Genomic DNA, 18,271 nt, shown 5'->3' with positions numbered 1-18,271 from the left:
GTTGCTTGAGGAAGTAATAATTTTACAGTATAATTTACTGTATATTACATACGACCTTTCATTGTGTCGTGTTCAGGTATGTAATGACAAACACAACTGTAAAATATAGTAATTTATTTGTTACTTTCACAAAAGTGCATAATAATACAATATGAAATTGATACATACATTCATAATTCGTTTGTAATGGCAGTATAATCGGCTAAACATGTAGTGCAATAAAAACACCAGCATTTCCTGCTTAAATTAAGCTTCGTACAACTGAACACAAGCAGCATACGTTAAGTATTTTATGTAGAATGTAGAGTGCCAATGTAAGTTCATCACCTGGTAAATGTAAAATTGGTTAAAAAAAAAACAAAAAAACGAGTGTAATGAATTATTATTAATCAGCGAGGACTAGGGATATCGATATTTTCTTTGGTGGGTGAATTTATTATGTGATTTACCTGTACTTTTTTGACGTTTACTTATAATTCCACCTCCCCATTACATTAACAAACATTTTAATTTTTATTTCGTGTTAATGTAATTATTTCACATTTAAATGTCAAAACGTGGTTGCGTTAGTAGACATTAACGCAGCAGGATTGTGTTTATTTGTCACAGAGAGTGTGCGGATTTTACGAGGTCGTTCGTGAAAGCAGCACCAGGATCCAGTAAAGCGACTGTACGCAGATTAGCGACAGACTGTTGCTTTTCTCTGCGTTTTTTTGTAGTACGTTTTAAGTGCAACACTCAGGTTGTTTGCGGTTGACACGTTACGTCCGATTCCGACGTCTTTGCCGAAACTGTCAGTGGAGACAGTTGACATGTCAGCGGCTAAAACTTTAACTCTGGGACTGTAACGCTGCAGCGGAGGAGACGGAGCGAAGTGCAAACAGCCCACTGAAGTTTACCAGTTTCCTCGATAACAAAGGAAAGGGGGGGCTCACTTTCTCATTATTTTGTGCTTTTATTCGACGCCATCGTTCTGTTGAAAAGCCCGAACAGGATTTGAAATGCAAGACTTCCTCGTCAGCCGTGTTTGTACCGTGAAAGGTAGGCACAGCTGAAGTTACACAGCGGCGGCCAAGCTAAGTAGTCAACGCTAGCTCGTTAGCATTAGCATTAGCCGAGCTGATGCTATTAGCCCCCCCGACTCTCCACATCTACAGCGATGTCAAACTCCCGGATCTGGCTATTTACTGAAATATCCAGTGTCTATGTGAACCTCACACTGCTGCTAATGTCAGCATAGTCGTTTCTGGGTTATTTTATGTTTCAGTACGAGGCTAAAACAACTTTAGTTGGCTTTATTTATGACTCATTTCAGTTACGACAGTTTATTTGAGTATGTTCAACACTTTGGCTGAACTACTGTTGTTTTAAATGTGTTATGGTTAGAACGAGCACCAGGGTTCTTGTGACAGATGTTGAATAACTGTATTTATTCCATTCTCATTGTGTTTTGTGTCTTTAAGAACTCAATCATATACAAAATAAGCGCGCCTCACACAAGGTGATGTTGGTTTAGTACTTATTTTTTTAGTAAGTGCTTCAATACAAGGTTCGAGTAACTATAGTCTGAGATTGGCCTTTAAGTGAAATTGAATAGCAGAGGTGTTGGGTACCTTTTCTTTTCCAAGTAGTCCATTCCATTGTCAGATTGTTTCTTTTGTGGCTGTTAAACTGCTTAAATAAAGGAAAAATCATGTGTAGTTTAATGATTTATATACATGGTTCAATACAAGGCTCAAGTAACCTGAGTTTGAGAGTAGCTGTATGAGAAAATGATTACCAGAGCAGTTGGTGTGACAGATGTTGAATAACCATATTTTCCAAGTCGCCCTTATCAATCTATCTTCTGTATTGTTGTTAAAGGAATGGCACTTCAACAGTTAATTGATTATGAGCATTTATTTTGATAACCACTTGACCATGTTATTTTTATTTTTTTTGTGCTCAAAACAGACATCCACACCAGGGATGAGCCGACACGATACCTAATTATGATTTTGACCAGTATTGGTCCAATACTGATCAAAATCACTAGATCAGATAATGGATAGAGGAAAAATTGCAAATCCGTGACAATCCATAACTGTAAAAATGTCATGTTGTGGGCTGCTGAGTTCCTCTTCATAGGAGAAGAATATTTGATACGCAATTGTAGAATTATGTATTTAAAATGGCTGCATATTGGTATCAGATGCGAAAAAAGTTGAGCCATCCTTAATCCACACATCAGTTTTATCATTTTTTAAAATCGAAATCGATAAAACAATCAACAGATTAATTGGAAATGTAAACAATTGTGAGTTGTACATTACCCCTTCAATCCTTTCTCAATGTCAATCTTTCAGGACATGGAGCGTGGAGAAGGACCATCTGAGTAAAGGACTTCAGCACGGAACCTTCGCTTTATTAAACCAGCATCAGATTGGGTCAAGCAAACTAAATGTAAAGGATTGTCGGAATCTAGCCACCATGGATATCTTTCCCCGTCCCAGCGGTGAAATCCAGAGGAGAAACCCCCAGCATGATTTTGAACTCATTCAGAGGGTGGGAAGTGGCACATACGGAGACGTGTACAAGGTACGGTGGAGTGGAGGGACTGGTTCCCACAGTCTGTCATTAAAGCTGAAGATATTTTGGCTCACCTTTTCATGTGTATCAAGCCAATTGTTTTAATTCATGGCAGAGTGTTGTTTGATAACATGTGGTAAACACATTCGACACAGTATCTGTTGTTTGGGGCCAATACTTGTGCATATTAATCTACAGATGAACTGGCACAAATATTGTGACTGAAACAACATCATACAACTAGAGAAAACGTTCAAACAGCATACGCTAACCCCAAGGATGACAATTGTTTAAAATAAATAAATAAATAAATCAGAATATTGATCACCACCAAATTTTAATAATTTCTTCCTTGCTCCATATTCTACATCCATAAAAAATTTCATCCTAATCTGTTCTTCATCTTTTGAATTAATTAAACTGCTCACGGGCAAATGTGGCCTAAATAACCTCCTTGGCAGAAGTAATAAAGATCTGCTGATTATGTTTGTTTGGGCGATTGTTTTAATAATATAAACGACAGCTAATACTGAAATGTCCATCACAATTAGGGCTGCAGCAATTAATTGATTATTGTTGGATTACTCAATCAGCCAACAACTATTTTAATAATCAAATCCATCACTTGGACTGAGCTCTCTGATAAGTCATCTTCTTGAATGTGAATATTTTGTGGGTTTCTTTGCGCCATATTTGGTTTGTGGAAGTATACGATGTTACTTTATGACTATATTGGTGTCAGTTGGAAGCTTTTTATGGAGCAAAGTTATTGGAATTTCTATAAATCCTGCACCGTAATAAGATCATCAATTGGAAAAATGAATCAGAAACGAAATCAGATTTCTATCCGCTCCGTGTCAGCTGCAACGAGGTGTGTTTTGCTGTGTTTATCCATCTGCCACCGACGAACAGATGACCCATTTGACCTGCAGTGTGATAGTTCAGGCAGCCTGTCGTGGTCCCTCTACATACAAAGCCTCACTGGTCGGCCCCCGGCCCCCCCACCCCCAGACAGGCCACTCGTGGAATGCAGCGCCTGGTATTCTCCCAGAGCTGCACAGGCTGAGCACTGCAGCACGCTGAAATATGATCAGACCCTGTCTAAACATGCGTTTCACGATGGGTGTGTTCTGTAGCACACTGACAGCGGAAACCCCTCTCACTGGGAATAGTCCTCCATTGGTTTGCTGTGCTCCGTTTAATTTCAATGTCATTCCTCACTGGGGATGATTTATTATATCTGATTATGTTAAATTGAGAGTCACATAGTTTTTGCTCTTTGTTATTGCTGGTGGTGATGATTCATTCATCTTCATTATAGTGTCATGCCATTGGCTCTCAGTATAGTGAAGCTTATTTTTGTAATTTCCCTTGTATTTTGGGTAGGATTCTATTCAAACTATGTTCTAAAATTTTAAATGCACAGTTTTACTAAATATCTAGTTTGTTGATATTGGGAAACATGGGATCAAGAGTAGATGTGATCCCTTAGTGACAAATAAAATGAGCTGGGTTAAGTTAAACCAAAGATAATTACCTCAAATAGAAACCTGTAATTATGTGTTGGAAACATGTTGGCCTTTATAAGTGCACTCCTCCACAAAATGTATAACAAGTGTACAAAAATCAGAGAACTTGGTTTAATTATTGAAAAAAGTCTTGAAAATAGTTGACGTGTAAAATAGTTAGTTAATAATTGATTAATCGTTGCAGCCCTACTTCAGTCCCTCTTTCAGTTGATCGGAATGATGAAATAAAATACATTGAGTGGAAGATGAATGCATGGCATTGCATTGCAAAGGACATGATGCATGAATTAACATCACAGGCGTGATCTCTTGGGATCTCTTGGGGTTTCGGTTCCCTCAAGTGTTGAACGTATTTAAAACCAGCATGCATTGCTGAGTCATTTGACTTAAATTGACTTAAAGTAAATACAGATTCCAACTGGTGTAAGACGATTTTAAGCTTGGGGTTTTAACAGTTGTTTTGACCAGTGGAAATTGGCTTTTACATTAAACCTAATTAACTATTTGACCGGACAAATACTGATTTTAATGGAAGCTCAATAAAAAAAAAGTCTAGCTAATGTCACTTGTGTAGGTGAGTTGAGTATTGATACTAGCACTGTTTTATGTTAAAATGGAGGATGTCAAATCAGGAATCAGAGAATCCTACGGTCAATCCTTTATTTATTCCTAATGAGCCTTAGCAGACTCAGTCATCCTTCATTGTTTGAAAGTTGATTGCAAGGAAGCATTTTCTTCACTGTGAAGAGTCTCTTTGTCCCCGTCTTTAACGTACATCTACATAGACACGAGGCACACCTGTTTTTCCGTGAGCCTGACATGTGGATTAATCTTCTGTCAGATCTTGTCTCCCCCGAGGTCTGTTACGTGCCATACTTTTTCGTATGTCACAGTCTGAGTTGCTCAAGGGTGCTAGACTTCTTTTTCGGCTGCGTTACGTATTTGAACATCAGCTTTAAACTTCCTCTTTTGAGGTTTATTTCTCAGGTTGGTTTGAGCTTAGACAGGAAGCTAGACACAAGTTTTTAGGCAAGTATTTGGTCATCACTTAAAAATAATGGAAGACGACGAGTCTTTGACTTTTGCAGCTGAAAAAAAGTCATTTTTTAAAAAAGCACAGTAACTGTATTTTGCAAAAACACATTTCTGTAAAGGTTTTTCTGTTGGTGTTTGTTCTCGTGGGTGTGTATACACATGTGGTATCAGCTGCAGAACAAGTTCAATCTTTGTGTGGGTTACAGTTGACCTGGGTGAATCACCAGAGCGTTGGGAGCACTGAAATGTGGCCACAATGGAGGGTTTTATGATTAACGGTTGATTTAGCTGCCCGTCACATCACTTCAGTCCCTCGGATTAGGCAGTATCCCATCTTGACCTGGATTCGGCGGTGCAGCCTACTTTGAGAGAGAAATTTCACAAATGATGTGTTTCTGTACGTTATAATATAAGCTGACATGGTAAAAAAAAATCACATGTTAAGCTGATAAATGTCAAATATTGAGAAGAGACTAAAAGAATATAACAGGAATGAGATACGTTCACAAGCCATGTCACGGCAGAGACATTTAAAGGTTTGTTGTTAGTCATAGCTTTGGGGACAGATGGTGTGTAGCCTCTCCTTGCTGAGTAATGCTTCCGAAAGTTTGACCCAAATAACCTCTGAGCAGAGTGTTTATCTTTGAGGAGCAGGGTTGAATTTTTGTGGGTTCAGTCAGTGTGGGAATGAAGAAGAGGAGCCAGGCATTAAGAAGACATATCTGTTTTATGATAGAATGTTGTGGTTTTGGATTTGTCTGAATCATCTTGGCAGACAAGTGCATAGCAGTTGAATATTTTCACTCCAGTTGTCACACAGGTTTAAAATGATCACACAAACCACGATTAGTCCAGAACCCCACCTGAAGTCTCATTAAACTACACTATCAAGTTATTATGCCACGTGTTTAATTAATAAAATTGTATTTATTTGTCATCACTGACAAACCTAGGCGGTTCTTGGTACTTTTATTAATTGTGTCCCTTACCCACCAAAATATTCCGTAATTATGTCTCTCATTTGGTCTCAAACTTCTAAAAAACTGACGTAAAACTAATTATATGGACTTTGAGATGATTAATCGGTCATCTCAAAGACATCTTCAAAGACAAAAATCCAGCCACATATCATATCTGTGACTGTTCCTAATAAATGATTCTAAACACCTTCCACTGTTGTCTTTCAGGCTCGAAACATTCAAACTGGAGAGCTTGCTGCTGTGAAAATCATAAAGTTGGAACCAGGTAAGAGCGTTCACCTTGTCTCAGTTTCACAGTAAAGAGGAAACGTTCTCGTTTCAGTTTTGTGTGTTATTTTCCAGGTTTTTGAACGGAACACACTAAAGGTATTGTCTGGAAAATGTTATTATGTACTGCCAATAAACCACAACAGCAAATATTTATTAATTTATAGGCCTAGAGGTTTTTTCTCTTTCAATATTATTCGTGTAAACCCAGGCTCCTTCAGAGGCAAAACAAACAAAAGAACGCAGCATCGTCCCACATCGTTCAAACAAAAACCTTGTTAAAGAACATTGGGGGAAGTGTGATGTTACAGTGTGAAGGAGAGGAGGATATTATAGATTAATGTGTCCGGCTCTGCATTCTGTGCTGTTGATGACCTAGTGACTGAGTTACTGTGATCCAGATTAGTGGGATTAGGAAAAACCTCGGGCGGCAACCAGACAAGAGCTCAGCTGATAAACCAGCGAGTGAAGGAAGAGATTCACTTGCAGTTATTTTCTCTTTTCATTCATCATGTCACTGTTGGCGTGAGGATAGGAGTGACTGAGAGGATGTACCAGGTTTACACACATTGTTTTTTTGAGGGTGTTGTCTTCACACTGTTTAATTACTGAGCTCCAGATTGTCTAAATTGGTCATCTCCTCCTTTCTGATCAGACCTAAATAGTCTTGAGCTTTTTAATCCATGTCCTTTACATATTCCGTTGTCGTAAAATAGCTTCAATTTGGACTTCCCATAATATTTCTTCATCAGTTTTGACAATTAAACACTGTTCATGTTTGCTTTATTTATATTCACTTTATCTTCCCCTGAGATAGGAAAACTAGTGATAATAACTCAACCTGCGTCATCGTGTTTAAGCAGGATATTCTTTTCTTTACCCTCGCGTTTGCAAGTCACTCCTTTCTGCTGGAGGTAAACAGCTTTGGGCGGACTGGAGAATCAAACAGGTTTGACCAGGAGGAACTTTGAGGGGAACGATAGAGAGGTAGGAGTGGTGACGCCCTCTGGCTGTAGTGACTGTGGGAAGCAGAGTGGGTTAGTCTGATAATTTTGAGGTTGAAAAAAACAGTCAAGATCAAATTAGTGTTTGTTATCCTTGCCATTTTATTACGAACTCATTAGAGTGACTTCTAGACAAGTGTTAGAGTTATCTTAAAGATTAATTTATTTTCGTCATAGATCACCTAACATGTACTTACTTCCTACACACTGAGCTGAAACTTGAAGTTGTGAGCAGAGATGTGTATATTCTGAGCAGAGGGAAGCGCACAGCCTGTGAGGAAGTGGCTACACTCTCATCTAACCAAGAAGATTTTTTTTTGTGTGTGTGACCAAGCATGTCACTGTGAAATGACTGTTGCTCAAATTTTTGTGGCTCCTCGTTCCATTTACTCTCTGTCGACACTGTGATCAGCAGTAGTTCATCTGAATGGGAAACTACACTGTAACCGATAAAGCTGTAATCACACATGCGGTTGTATGGAATTGTGACCAGATTAATGAGTTCCCCCACATGTTTATAGTTTTTTGTAATATTGCAAACTCGCTGAGAGGTTCTCTTCACATTCATCATGGCTCTGATTCAAGTTGTGTATCAGAGCTGTTAAAAATGAATTACATCCTTACTGATGCTTGTTGACTTTCTCGAGCACAGTTCAGTTAAGCCTGTTACACACCTTTCAATCTGTTGCATTTCATTCATGCGAGTGATTTGTTAAAAGTAGATAACAATGAACTGGTTTGTTGTTTTCCAGCTGGATAATTTATGCACGCGTGTCATTTCAACCAGGCTTTGCTATGAGAGAGAGTAACCCCCCTCTCTGACGCTTAACAGGCTGAAAGCAGGACTGCTGCTCTGCCTCTTTGGGTGCAAATCCTGACTACTTGAAAAAGGAGCATTTTTGGCCCATTCATCATGTTGTTTTTCCAAACTACAGCGTTCCCTGGATCGCTCAATGGCCTTCTTGGTTTATTGTCTTGAGCTGTGAAATGTACCGCGTTGTGGGTGAAGACTAATAATAATAACACTGCAATTGATTCATCAGTGTCTTTCAACTATTTCTCTGCTTGAAACTTCTTAAATGCATGGACTTTTTTGTAGTTGCTCCTCAGAAAGAAGTTTTTGTTTTCTGTACAAAAATAGATATGCAAGGACATCATTTTGAGTTTTGGGAAATGCAGGTTGCCATTTTTTGACTCTACTGGCCAAAAAACTTGTTATTTCATTAATAAGATTAATCAAATTGATTTGATTTATGATAGAAATCAGATTTATTCTTCCACTGTACAAACCTGAGTGCAAAAATTATAATAGGTAATATGAAATTTAAAGTAACTCTTTACAAATCTATGAGCAATAAAATAAGCATGAACTGTTTACAATGAAATAACTATTAGTTGCAGTTTTAGTGGACATTTCTTTCTGTTATTGTTGGTGATGCCATGTTTTGTTGGATACTGTTGAGTCAACCAGCTGGTTTTTTTTTTCATGACGCCGTTGAGCAATCAGAAAAACCAAAATTGACACAGAAAAAAAGAGAAAAATTAGCTTTGTTGACAATAATTTCCACCGCAAGTTAAATGCAGCCTGCTGTTGTGATTTCAGTGTTTTTGGCGGATATTGTGTCCATTAATTGAGCTCAATCTGGACTGTTGCCTAGGATGACTGTTGATAGAGCACTGGAGTTGGCAGAGTCTGGTAGATCTAAACCTCCTGTTAATGTATTCCAGGGCCGTGTCCCTGTGCAATTGGGAGCAGCTGGGCTTACGTATTTGTCTTCTTACTTCCGACTGGTCGGATGTGTTGAAGAGCTTTGCTGTAGTGGAAAGCCGCATGGATATTAGCCTACGCCACATAAAGTTAAAGAGCACAAGGTGTTCTTTCTTTTGTTGTTTGCGAGTCTATGAGCTGCCTTGTTTACAAAGAGATAAGATGTTCCCATCATCAACAGCTAACTGGTTTCAATGGTATGGCTGATGATCTGTGTGGTCATTCTGAAGCATAACTGCTTATGCTTCAGAATGACCACACACTAGTTTTAAAACTTGTTTTGTAGTTTCATTGGTTTTTGTGCCATGGTGAATAGCAAACAGGGAAAATAGGGAAGTGTTTATTTTTGTTTGGAAAATAAAAAAAAAAAGATTGTGCTGCCTAACGTTTATGTCAAGAACATAAACTGATTTAACCTTTTTTCGATCGTGAAGAGTTTGTAAATGAATTATGACCCAATGTGTTTTTATTTCACACTTGCAATAATTTAGTGAGGTGTTGATTTCAAAAAGGAAAATATTTCATTGAAAATGAAACAATTCCCTTTGCAGAAAACGGAAAAAAAAGGGGGAAAGTTATTCATGTGTCTGTGCACTTTCTCCCTCTGTTTCCAGGGGATGACTTTTCCATCATACAGCAGGAAATCTTCATGGTGAAGGAATGCATGCACCACAATATTGTGGCCTACTTTGGGAGCTACCTCTGGTAAGAGTCAGCTCAAAATGATCCTGTTTTGTCATTTTACTTGAGGTATTTTCTGTCCCCTCGCTGCCAGTTCACAAGGTACGATATTTATGAAAGTCATACGTTATTGCCAGAAAGACTCTACAAGACACTTCCTGAAACTAGCATGGCGTATTTAATTACTGAGTCACACCTGTGTGTGAAAGTATGACTCAAATTCCAACCGATGCCGACTGGGCCCCGCAGTGCCAGGATGAAGCCTGTGTGTTGTGGCTGGTATCTGAGAGGAAGTAGGGCTGGTCGACCCACCACTGCCTCAGACTTCCAGCAGGTTTAACTGGAACATGAGCCTCTGATCTCTTTCCTATGGCTGTTTTCCCAGAGAGACGTGTGTTTTGTCACAGCAGGTGTGTCTTATATAGTCTCACCGCACAGAGAACAAATGGTTACTGTAAATCCTTAATGAGTAACCCACCACGCATTAATTATTATACAACAGTCTTTGTTCTATTAGAAGAACCACAGTTTTATTTGGGAGTTTAAGTTGGTCTCTTTTGTGTCCGGAAATGATTTCCATATCCAGCTAAATTTAAAGTAGATTTAAAAAGAGATACAGTTGTGATTTTGAAAGTATCGTCACTTCTGCTGGCCAGCTGTCACAGATCTACGCAAGCAATTTTATGACAGTTACACCAGGCCTATTTTTAGCTTCTCATCTCAGGGTTAACATAATATTGCTACCAACTACACTCACTGTTGTGAGTTGTGTGTTTTAGAGTTGATCTTCAGCAGGAAACCTTTGACAATGCTACATCCATATTACCCTGTTTTCATTTAAAATGCATAAAGCTCTGGATTTGCCTTCCTTCAACGCTACCCTGGTGTTTTAGAGCCCCCAAAAATGGGGAGTGAAAAAACTTCAGGCTTTGTTTTAGTTAGAAAACTCCAGGGAGCTTTGGAAATGATGACCGCATTCACATCATCCCTGAACAAAAAAAATCCATCTCAATTTCAGTGTCATCTCCTCATCAGTCTAATTAAAGAAATACCTGTGTTTTTACTTTATTGTCTTATTAATCAGGTTCATAATTGCGTTGAGATTAAAAATCTATGTGTCCTTACCAAGTCAGCAGTACATATGTTTTAGACAGGACAAGGTTACAATAAACATGCCCAATATAATATAGAAATAATAAAATACAACAGAATACAAGTGCAATGAGGCACAACATCCTCATCCAGGTATTTGTGCCTCCAAGTAATTTAAAAACACTTTACAAGTGCTCTATGGAACTAGAAACTTCAGTTTCATATAATTTCTTGGATTGTTCCAGTTAAAGGGAGTGGCTTATTTAAATGCCTTTTTCCCCACAATTCAGTGCAGACCTTTCTGACAGATGTAGGCCTGAAGATACGCTGGAAGCTGACTCAAGATGGACTTATAAATTAGAACAGCATTAGCATCTGCGTGTGGACGGACCCGTGATAACTTTACCATTGTTCATTTTCAACTACAGAGGAGAGGATCAGCTTCCTGTTTACACTGACATCATAAATGTTGTTTTCAAATAACAACGTACTAGCAGGGATGTTGCCAAGTGTTTGTGTTTTACCTTAGCTGTATAGCTGCATAAATCAGCTCTTTACTTAATCTTTTCTGTTTATTTCAGTCGGGAGAAGCTTTGGATATGTATGGAGTACTGTGGTGGAGGATCTCTGCAGGACATATATCATGGTTAGTTTTTAGTTTTTTGTAATAAAGTCATGAAATGCTTTTCAATATTGTCCACATAAAAAAATCAATCTCTGCTGGCATGTTACAGTAACGGGACCTCTGTCAGAGCTCCAGATAGCATATGTCTGCCGAGAGACCTTGCAGGTAATTTTAAATTCTAAATAATGTTTTAAATGAACATGTTAAGTTGTAAAATGTAAACTAAATTCACACATTTACAGGGTTTGGGATATCTGCACACCAAGGGCAAGATGCATCGTGACATCAAGGTATGACCTTTTCGATTGTTTTTTTTATTTCATCTTATTTTACTTTGATAATGTGCCACAAATTAGGGAAGGTTATTTCTAGCACATATGCCATTCAATGAATATTCATTGGTATTATTTGTCCAATAAAGTCCAGTGCATGAGCACTAGTGAAATGAATGCTGGGTTCACCGTGTGTTGAGCTAATGGAAGCAGCTCACGAGATGCATTCAAAGACTCTTGTAAATGACATCACTCCTGTGGGATCTATAGTGTGTTATGCTTGGTGCAGTGGCTGCATTTCAAGAAATCTCTTAAATATCATCACTTCTGCAAACACACATGATGTCCACTAACTAGATGCTTGCTGCTGGTGTCACCTTGTGACAATAGAGGCACTACAAATAACGGCAGTAGTCACTGGAGTTAGATATTTGTATTTATAAATGCAGTGATTGCAGATTTGTTAATATGCTATGAATAGTCTGCTTAACTAATGGACTTTTTCATGATCAAGCGAATAATAATACTGAAATACTCGCGTCCATCCCTACATGCTGTCTGTCATGCCAGCACACAATTAAACAATAAAACAACACCTCTGCAGTGCTGCAGTCACAGGAAAAGGAGTAGCTGAGCATGTGGCCTTTTAGAAGCTTGTGATGAATGGTGTTACTTTTCAGCATGTTTGTGGTTGAGCTAAAGTTGACCATACGTGGTGCATGTGCGCTCAGGCAGAAGCCTCAGAATCCCCTCATGTGTTGTCACAGAAGGTCAGGGCTGGATCTATTATCTCAACTCGGCTCTACAGAGCGAGCACTTCCTGTTTCCTCTACACTCGCTGCAGGATGCCACCAGAGAGACTGTCAGTCACGGCCAACAGAAACAGATTCAGGGGGAGTGTCAGAAAGCTGTGGTAGTGGTGTAACTTTACCGATCAGAGTGAGACCCGAGAAGTTAATGTTTCAAGCAGACCGGATGTTCCCGAGAAAGCTCAACACATAGTTGCCACTTAGTTATGAACCAGTTTTTCAGCACATCACTCCATCGGAGGTTTTTCCTGCCCACGTCTCATGATACTGAAACATCACTATAGTCGTAAATGTGTTTTATCCAAACTAAAACAATACATTTGACATTTTTTAAACAGGGTGCCAACATACTTCTTACAGACAATGGAGATGTGAAGTTAGGTAAGTTGTGTTGCTTTTTCTTCTTCTTTTTTTTTTCAATTACTTAAACTCCTCAGTGTTGTCTCTAGAATACTTAACATTAAGAAAGCTGTTTCAATCCTCGTTACAGCTGACTTTGGAGTTGCAGCCAAAATAACAGCCACCATTGCCAAGAGAAAGTCCTTCATTGGAACACCTTATTGGTGAGTGTGTCAATGAGCCTGTAAGAGGCTTTGCTGAATGGATACTGGAACAGGACTTCTTTTTCCATTTAGAATTAGTCTTATTCACTGACGCATCAGTTAAACACATTTAATCTCATACCCAAAAAAAGATTTGTCATCTGTGTGTAATCAAAAGTACACATTATTAGCAGTTTCAGCTGAAAGGTTCAAGTTCAAATTCCTGCAGCAGCTGAAGTGAAATGTCACTGTCACTGAACCCTGACCTTTGAACACTCTGTAGAGCAAAGATAAGTAAGCATCCTTCTCCTGCAAAGAACAACATATATGATATCATAGTATAAACATCGGTTTTGGTTTTTATTTCAAGGAGGCCTCATTCATTCACCAACTGTCCATCTTTTACTGTCCGAGTGCTGTCACTGAATTCTTGTCCTGCATTTATCCAGGATGGCTCCAGAAGTAGCAGCAGTGGAGAAGAACGGCGGCTACAACCAGCTCTGTGATATCTGGGCTGTTGGCATCACGTCCATAGAGCTGGCCGAGCTTCAGCCTCCAATGTTCGACTTGCACCCAATGAGGTATGTTTTACTTTCCTCGAAACAATCAGTCAGAGTTTCCTCGAATGATCCTTAGGCTGCTTCCTGCTTTTGTGTTCTTCTAATGTTTCATCACGTCTTGATTACTTGAATGGTCATCCTGTTTCATTCAAAAACTCTGGATTATATTTAGAATAATTTGCAGACCTTTCCATTCCCAATGTGGTTCCTTCTTTTCTGTCTGTCTGTTTAAACCACAAGTTTAACATTTGTCTATTTCTTTTCTCCAGGGCCTTATTTTTGATGTCAAAGAGTAGCTTCCAGCCTCCAAAACTAAAAGACAAAAACAAATGGTGAGTATCGTGCTATTCAGTTTAGCAGTAGGTGATGAGCAGTGATGATTATCATTGGACTAAATGAAAAAAAAAAACTATCTCCCACAGGTCCACTGCCTTCCATAATTTTGTCAAAGTGTCTTTGACAAAGAACCCAAAGAAGAGGCCCACTGCAGAAAAACTTCTGTCGGTAATAACCAGATTTCTGTTTTATGCAGTATGTACTGAATGTTAGTTATTAACGTGTCTGTGCAAGATTGAAATATTCACAGCAAAGTTATGTATAAGAGTTGTGAAGATGACCCTGTCTCTTGTCATGTTTCTGTCATTTTCTACGTGTAGTTTGCTCTTGTTGCTGTTAGAATTGCTGGCCCTATTTATATTTGTTGTCTTTGAGATTAAAGACCTCACACACTGTGGAAATGCAAATGGAAGTTTTCGTTCTAACCAAATCTAGCTGGATCTCTGTTTGATCAATGGGCCTCTGCGTGGTTTGGCTGTATTTCTAGCTGTTTGGCTCACATTCAGACTCTGTCCCTGAACTGTTTGCTTAAAGTTTAGTAATTACATTTATTTCTTTGAATCCTTTAACTATAATACAGCTAATAAGTGATTCAGGCTTTTTTTAAAAAGCAAAAACTTCAGTTCTGTTTTAAATTCAGTCAAACTATAATTAAGATCATCTGTTTCTTATAACTTGTGACTGTGTCATAACAACTCTCTGTAGAGTAGTAATGGGTCTATATCATGCACATGGGAGATGTCACACCACTGCTAGCAACTGTTATGAAGTTATTTCCCAGTTTATGATAACTCGCAATCCTCTTCTATGTCTCACAGCATGTGTTTGTGGGCCAGACGGGTTTGACAAGGAGGCTCGCTGTTGACCTCCTAGATAAGATGAACAACCCAGACAACCACCAGCATTACAGTGAAGTGGACGATGAAGATCTGGAGGTAATGCCTCATTCCATCGCATACTGTAAAGACCACAATATTAAAAAGTTGTACCTTAACTTTGATCGTGAAGCCTTTTAAATACCTTCTCAATTTCTCAGACAAGCAGAAACCACAAATATGTGTATGAATGTAGCTTTAAATTAGGGATTAGCATTTCAAGCATTTCACACAAAAATGCTGGCCAACAGTCAGTGTTATTACATCCAGACACAAATTGTTTATCTCAGGCCCCTGCTGAGTGCACCCCACTGTGCATTCCTACTCCTGAAACATTGAGCAGCGCTGCTAAAAGTTGCTGAGTGTTTCCTCTACCATTCATATAGAGCGACATTTGTTTTATTTCAGATCTGTGTGTGTTTGTAGTGGGTCGCTCTGTTTTTTCTCTCCTCTCCGTCTCTTCCTGCTACACTGTGTGTGTGACGCACACACACACAGTTGAATGAGGTGGTGTGAGAGTGTGTTAAATGTTTCTCAAAATTACTTTACTTGAAAACCAGGCTGAAATAACAGAGCTATATTTTGGGTTGTCAGGGTTGTTGAGGAAATCCTTCTCCTGGTTCTACAACACATACGTGTAAATAAAAATGGAAAACTATAACGCTTCGACTCCTAGCAAAGCTGCACTGTGTAACCAGGGGTTTAGAGAGACAGAATCATTAGACTCTTAAATGATGTATCTTTATATATATATTCACATTAACTGTTAGCCTTTTTTATAATCAAACAAATAATTGAGAAAAAAATGTCCATCCCTACATCTAATAGGAACTATGGAATTAAAATAATTTAAAAACCATGCCTGTCAGACTTGTTGTGACACACTCTTGTAATACAGCCTTTCAGGCAAACACTGACTGACTCTCCCTATCAGGAGTGAATGTAAATATTAGCACATCATGTTTTTTCTTAACTTGGAAGTAAAAGATAAAAGATGAGCTTTGCTGTAGAGTGTGTTCGTCTCTAACTCAAAGTTCCTGTTCCCTTCTTCTTGATATTCTCCTCCAACATTATTATTCCAATCCATTCCAACTGTATTTGTTAAGCACTTAAAACGAACCACAGTGGACCAAAGTGCTGTACAGAATAAATAAAAGATATAATAAGCAAAAGGTTCAAAATTAGATAAAACAGCTTAAAATAATTAAAAAATCATAAAAAACACAATAAGAAATAGCAGCTATACAATAAATTATTAGTTATGAATATAATTAATAACATGTGTGTGTGTGTGTGTGTATATATATATATATATATATACACACATATATATATACACATACATGCATATAATTAATAATAATAATAATAATTATTATTATTATTATTATTATTATTATTATTATTATTATTCTTGTTCCAACGGGGGCTCAACATGACATCTGCGTTGACAGCCAAGGAGAGGTGGTACCAGTGCCATTTAAGAGACCATTGTGCTTTTGTCACCCTGACAGCAGTAGCACTGTCTTGGCCACGATGAATGAAAAATGCCCTGAAGGCTATTGACTGCACGCAATTGAGCTTGCTGCAGACCAACATCCTCTGCGATGCATAATAATGTGATAGTGCAAAAGACTTGGTGCAGAAACGTTTTCCCAGATGTGCTTCATCTTGACATGCAAGTTTCGATGGTGCCAGATGACTGAAGGCAGTGCTGTTTCATTTTATTAATTACGTGATCGATGTCTTCTCCGCACTTGTCTTGTCAAGTGCTGCTCCTGTTGTGAAAACCTTTATCCTCATGTTAAAATCTCTTTCACCCTTTGTTGCAGCCCCTCTCTGCAGTCAGACACACCATCCGCTCCTCCAATAAACAAGCCAGAGCTGAGAGGACACGCTCAGAGATTGACTGTAAGTTAACAAAAGTGCTCCAAATCCATCAGCAAAACAAACCCTGCCCTCCTGTCACTGTCTCTGGTCAGTGTGTCAGTCAGTCAGCTTGACTGGACAGAGATCTGGCCGCTTGTCTCGGTCATCCCGTTAATCCTACAGCACTGACTGGCACTTTTCCAGAGCACTGCTTGTCATAGAGTGTATACAAGTAGCCTGGGGATTCATTGAAGAGATGTTTCTGTGCAGCATAGTACTTTTAAAGTAGCAAATAACTGTCCCTCACTGTTTACTAAAAAACAAAGTGACACAGCTTGTCTGAAGGGTCTTTAAGGATTCATGGGGAATTCAGTTTCCAGTTTTAAGAGTTGATTTTGAGGATGTAGCATCAAACCTATGTCTCATACAGAAACCCTTCAGGGAAGTTTTGGTGTGTTTGTGTTGTCTTCAGTTGTGGTTTGGAAGCTGTAGTGCTTTGGTAGTGCATCGATGTGGTAACAGTCCAGTGGTGAGGTAGAGAGCGTGACGTACCGTGCTTCACTGTGTCCTGTGCTTGTCCGTGCCGTGATCGTTTGTACCACATGCACTTCCTGTTTGGTTTCATCTGTATTTCTCCCAATCACGTCTGACTTTCCCTCCTACATGAAGCAAACAATGGGACACACCAAGGAGGGCCATGCTCAAGTCCTAGCTTCACTCAAGGTTAGTGACAGTGTAGTGAGACGGTGTGTCTGAATGAATCCCTGGCTCACTCCTGCAACTTCCCAGGAAAAGGATGATGTTGTAGCAGAAAACAGAACATTGTGTTTGAGACTTTTAAGTGGTACTAATATGGTTAGTTCCTGTGCATGGGTTGGCTACTTAACATGGCTTTAGCTCGAGTAACATTTCGTCATTTGGTCACTGTGAAGTCCTGGTTCTTGTCTAACTGTAATAAAATTACATCACAGATAGAGGTAGACCGATGCCTCGGTTGGGCTGATTAATCAGACTTTTTTTTTTTTTCAAACAACTTGCTTCATGTGTTTAATATTTCGTTTATGCATTATTTTCATTGAAAATCCTCAATATAATTGCAGTGCAGTGCAGACATGAAATGTCGATTGGAGAGACAGACTATTAGTGTTGTTCAGTAACTGGTTCAGTTATTATTTGTAATCATTAAAGTGTTATATTTTATCAGATGGAGGGAAAAGGAAATTGGCTAAATATACTGTATGGGCCAAAATTAACATCAGCCATAGAAAAACCCATTTCGGTCGACCTCTAGTCTTAGACCACTAATATCCTCCTAACAAGGAAGATGTGTTGGACTCCTCATGAACTCACCCATTCACTGTTTTAAGTACTGCAGTACTGCCATAATATTGGTATACTATTACTCTATATGAAATAGCCTCATCTGTACCTGATGAACTCACATGATGATTGTTGTTTT

General features: G+C 38.7%; 1 protein-coding gene across 8 annotated transcripts in view; it reads left to right on the top strand.

Annotated features, from left to right (window-relative positions):
* The first annotated feature begins 642 nt into the window (after positions 1–642).
* map4k5 (mitogen-activated protein kinase kinase kinase kinase 5) overlaps positions 643–18,271 on the top strand; it is a 33,761-nt gene continuing 16,132 nt past the window's right edge. For 5 of the 8 annotated variants that reach the window (XM_044047412.1, XM_044047410.1, XM_044047409.1 and 2 more), the window contains exons 1-15: positions 643–1,041; positions 2,346–2,577; positions 6,320–6,377; positions 9,766–9,856; positions 11,506–11,570; positions 11,659–11,714; positions 11,792–11,839; positions 12,969–13,011; positions 13,121–13,193; positions 13,622–13,753; positions 14,002–14,064; positions 14,155–14,236; positions 14,887–15,003; positions 16,776–16,854; positions 17,482–17,535. In XM_044047412.1, the coding sequence (XP_043903347.1) occupies positions 2,470–2,577; positions 6,320–6,377; positions 9,766–9,856; positions 11,506–11,570; positions 11,659–11,714; positions 11,792–11,839; positions 12,969–13,011; positions 13,121–13,193; positions 13,622–13,753; positions 14,002–14,064; positions 14,155–14,236; positions 14,887–15,003; positions 16,776–16,854; positions 17,482–17,535 (1,069 nt within the window). In that variant the 5' untranslated portion in view covers positions 643–1,041; positions 2,346–2,469. The remainder of the gene's footprint in view (positions 1,042–2,345; positions 2,578–6,319; positions 6,378–9,765; positions 9,857–11,505; positions 11,571–11,658; positions 11,715–11,791; positions 11,840–12,968; positions 13,012–13,120; positions 13,194–13,621; positions 13,754–14,001; positions 14,065–14,154; positions 14,237–14,886; positions 15,004–16,775; positions 16,855–17,481; positions 17,536–18,271) is intronic. The other 3 variants (XM_044047414.1, XM_044047413.1, XM_044047411.1) reach the window with 1 other exon arrangement.

Source organism: Solea senegalensis, linkage group LG16 (assembly GCF_019176455.1).
Source record: "Solea senegalensis isolate Sse05_10M linkage group LG16, IFAPA_SoseM_1, whole genome shotgun sequence".
Taxonomy (NCBI): Eukaryota; Metazoa; Chordata; class Actinopteri; order Pleuronectiformes; family Soleidae; genus Solea; species Solea senegalensis.
This window is presented reverse-complemented; position numbering and strand designations above follow the sequence as displayed.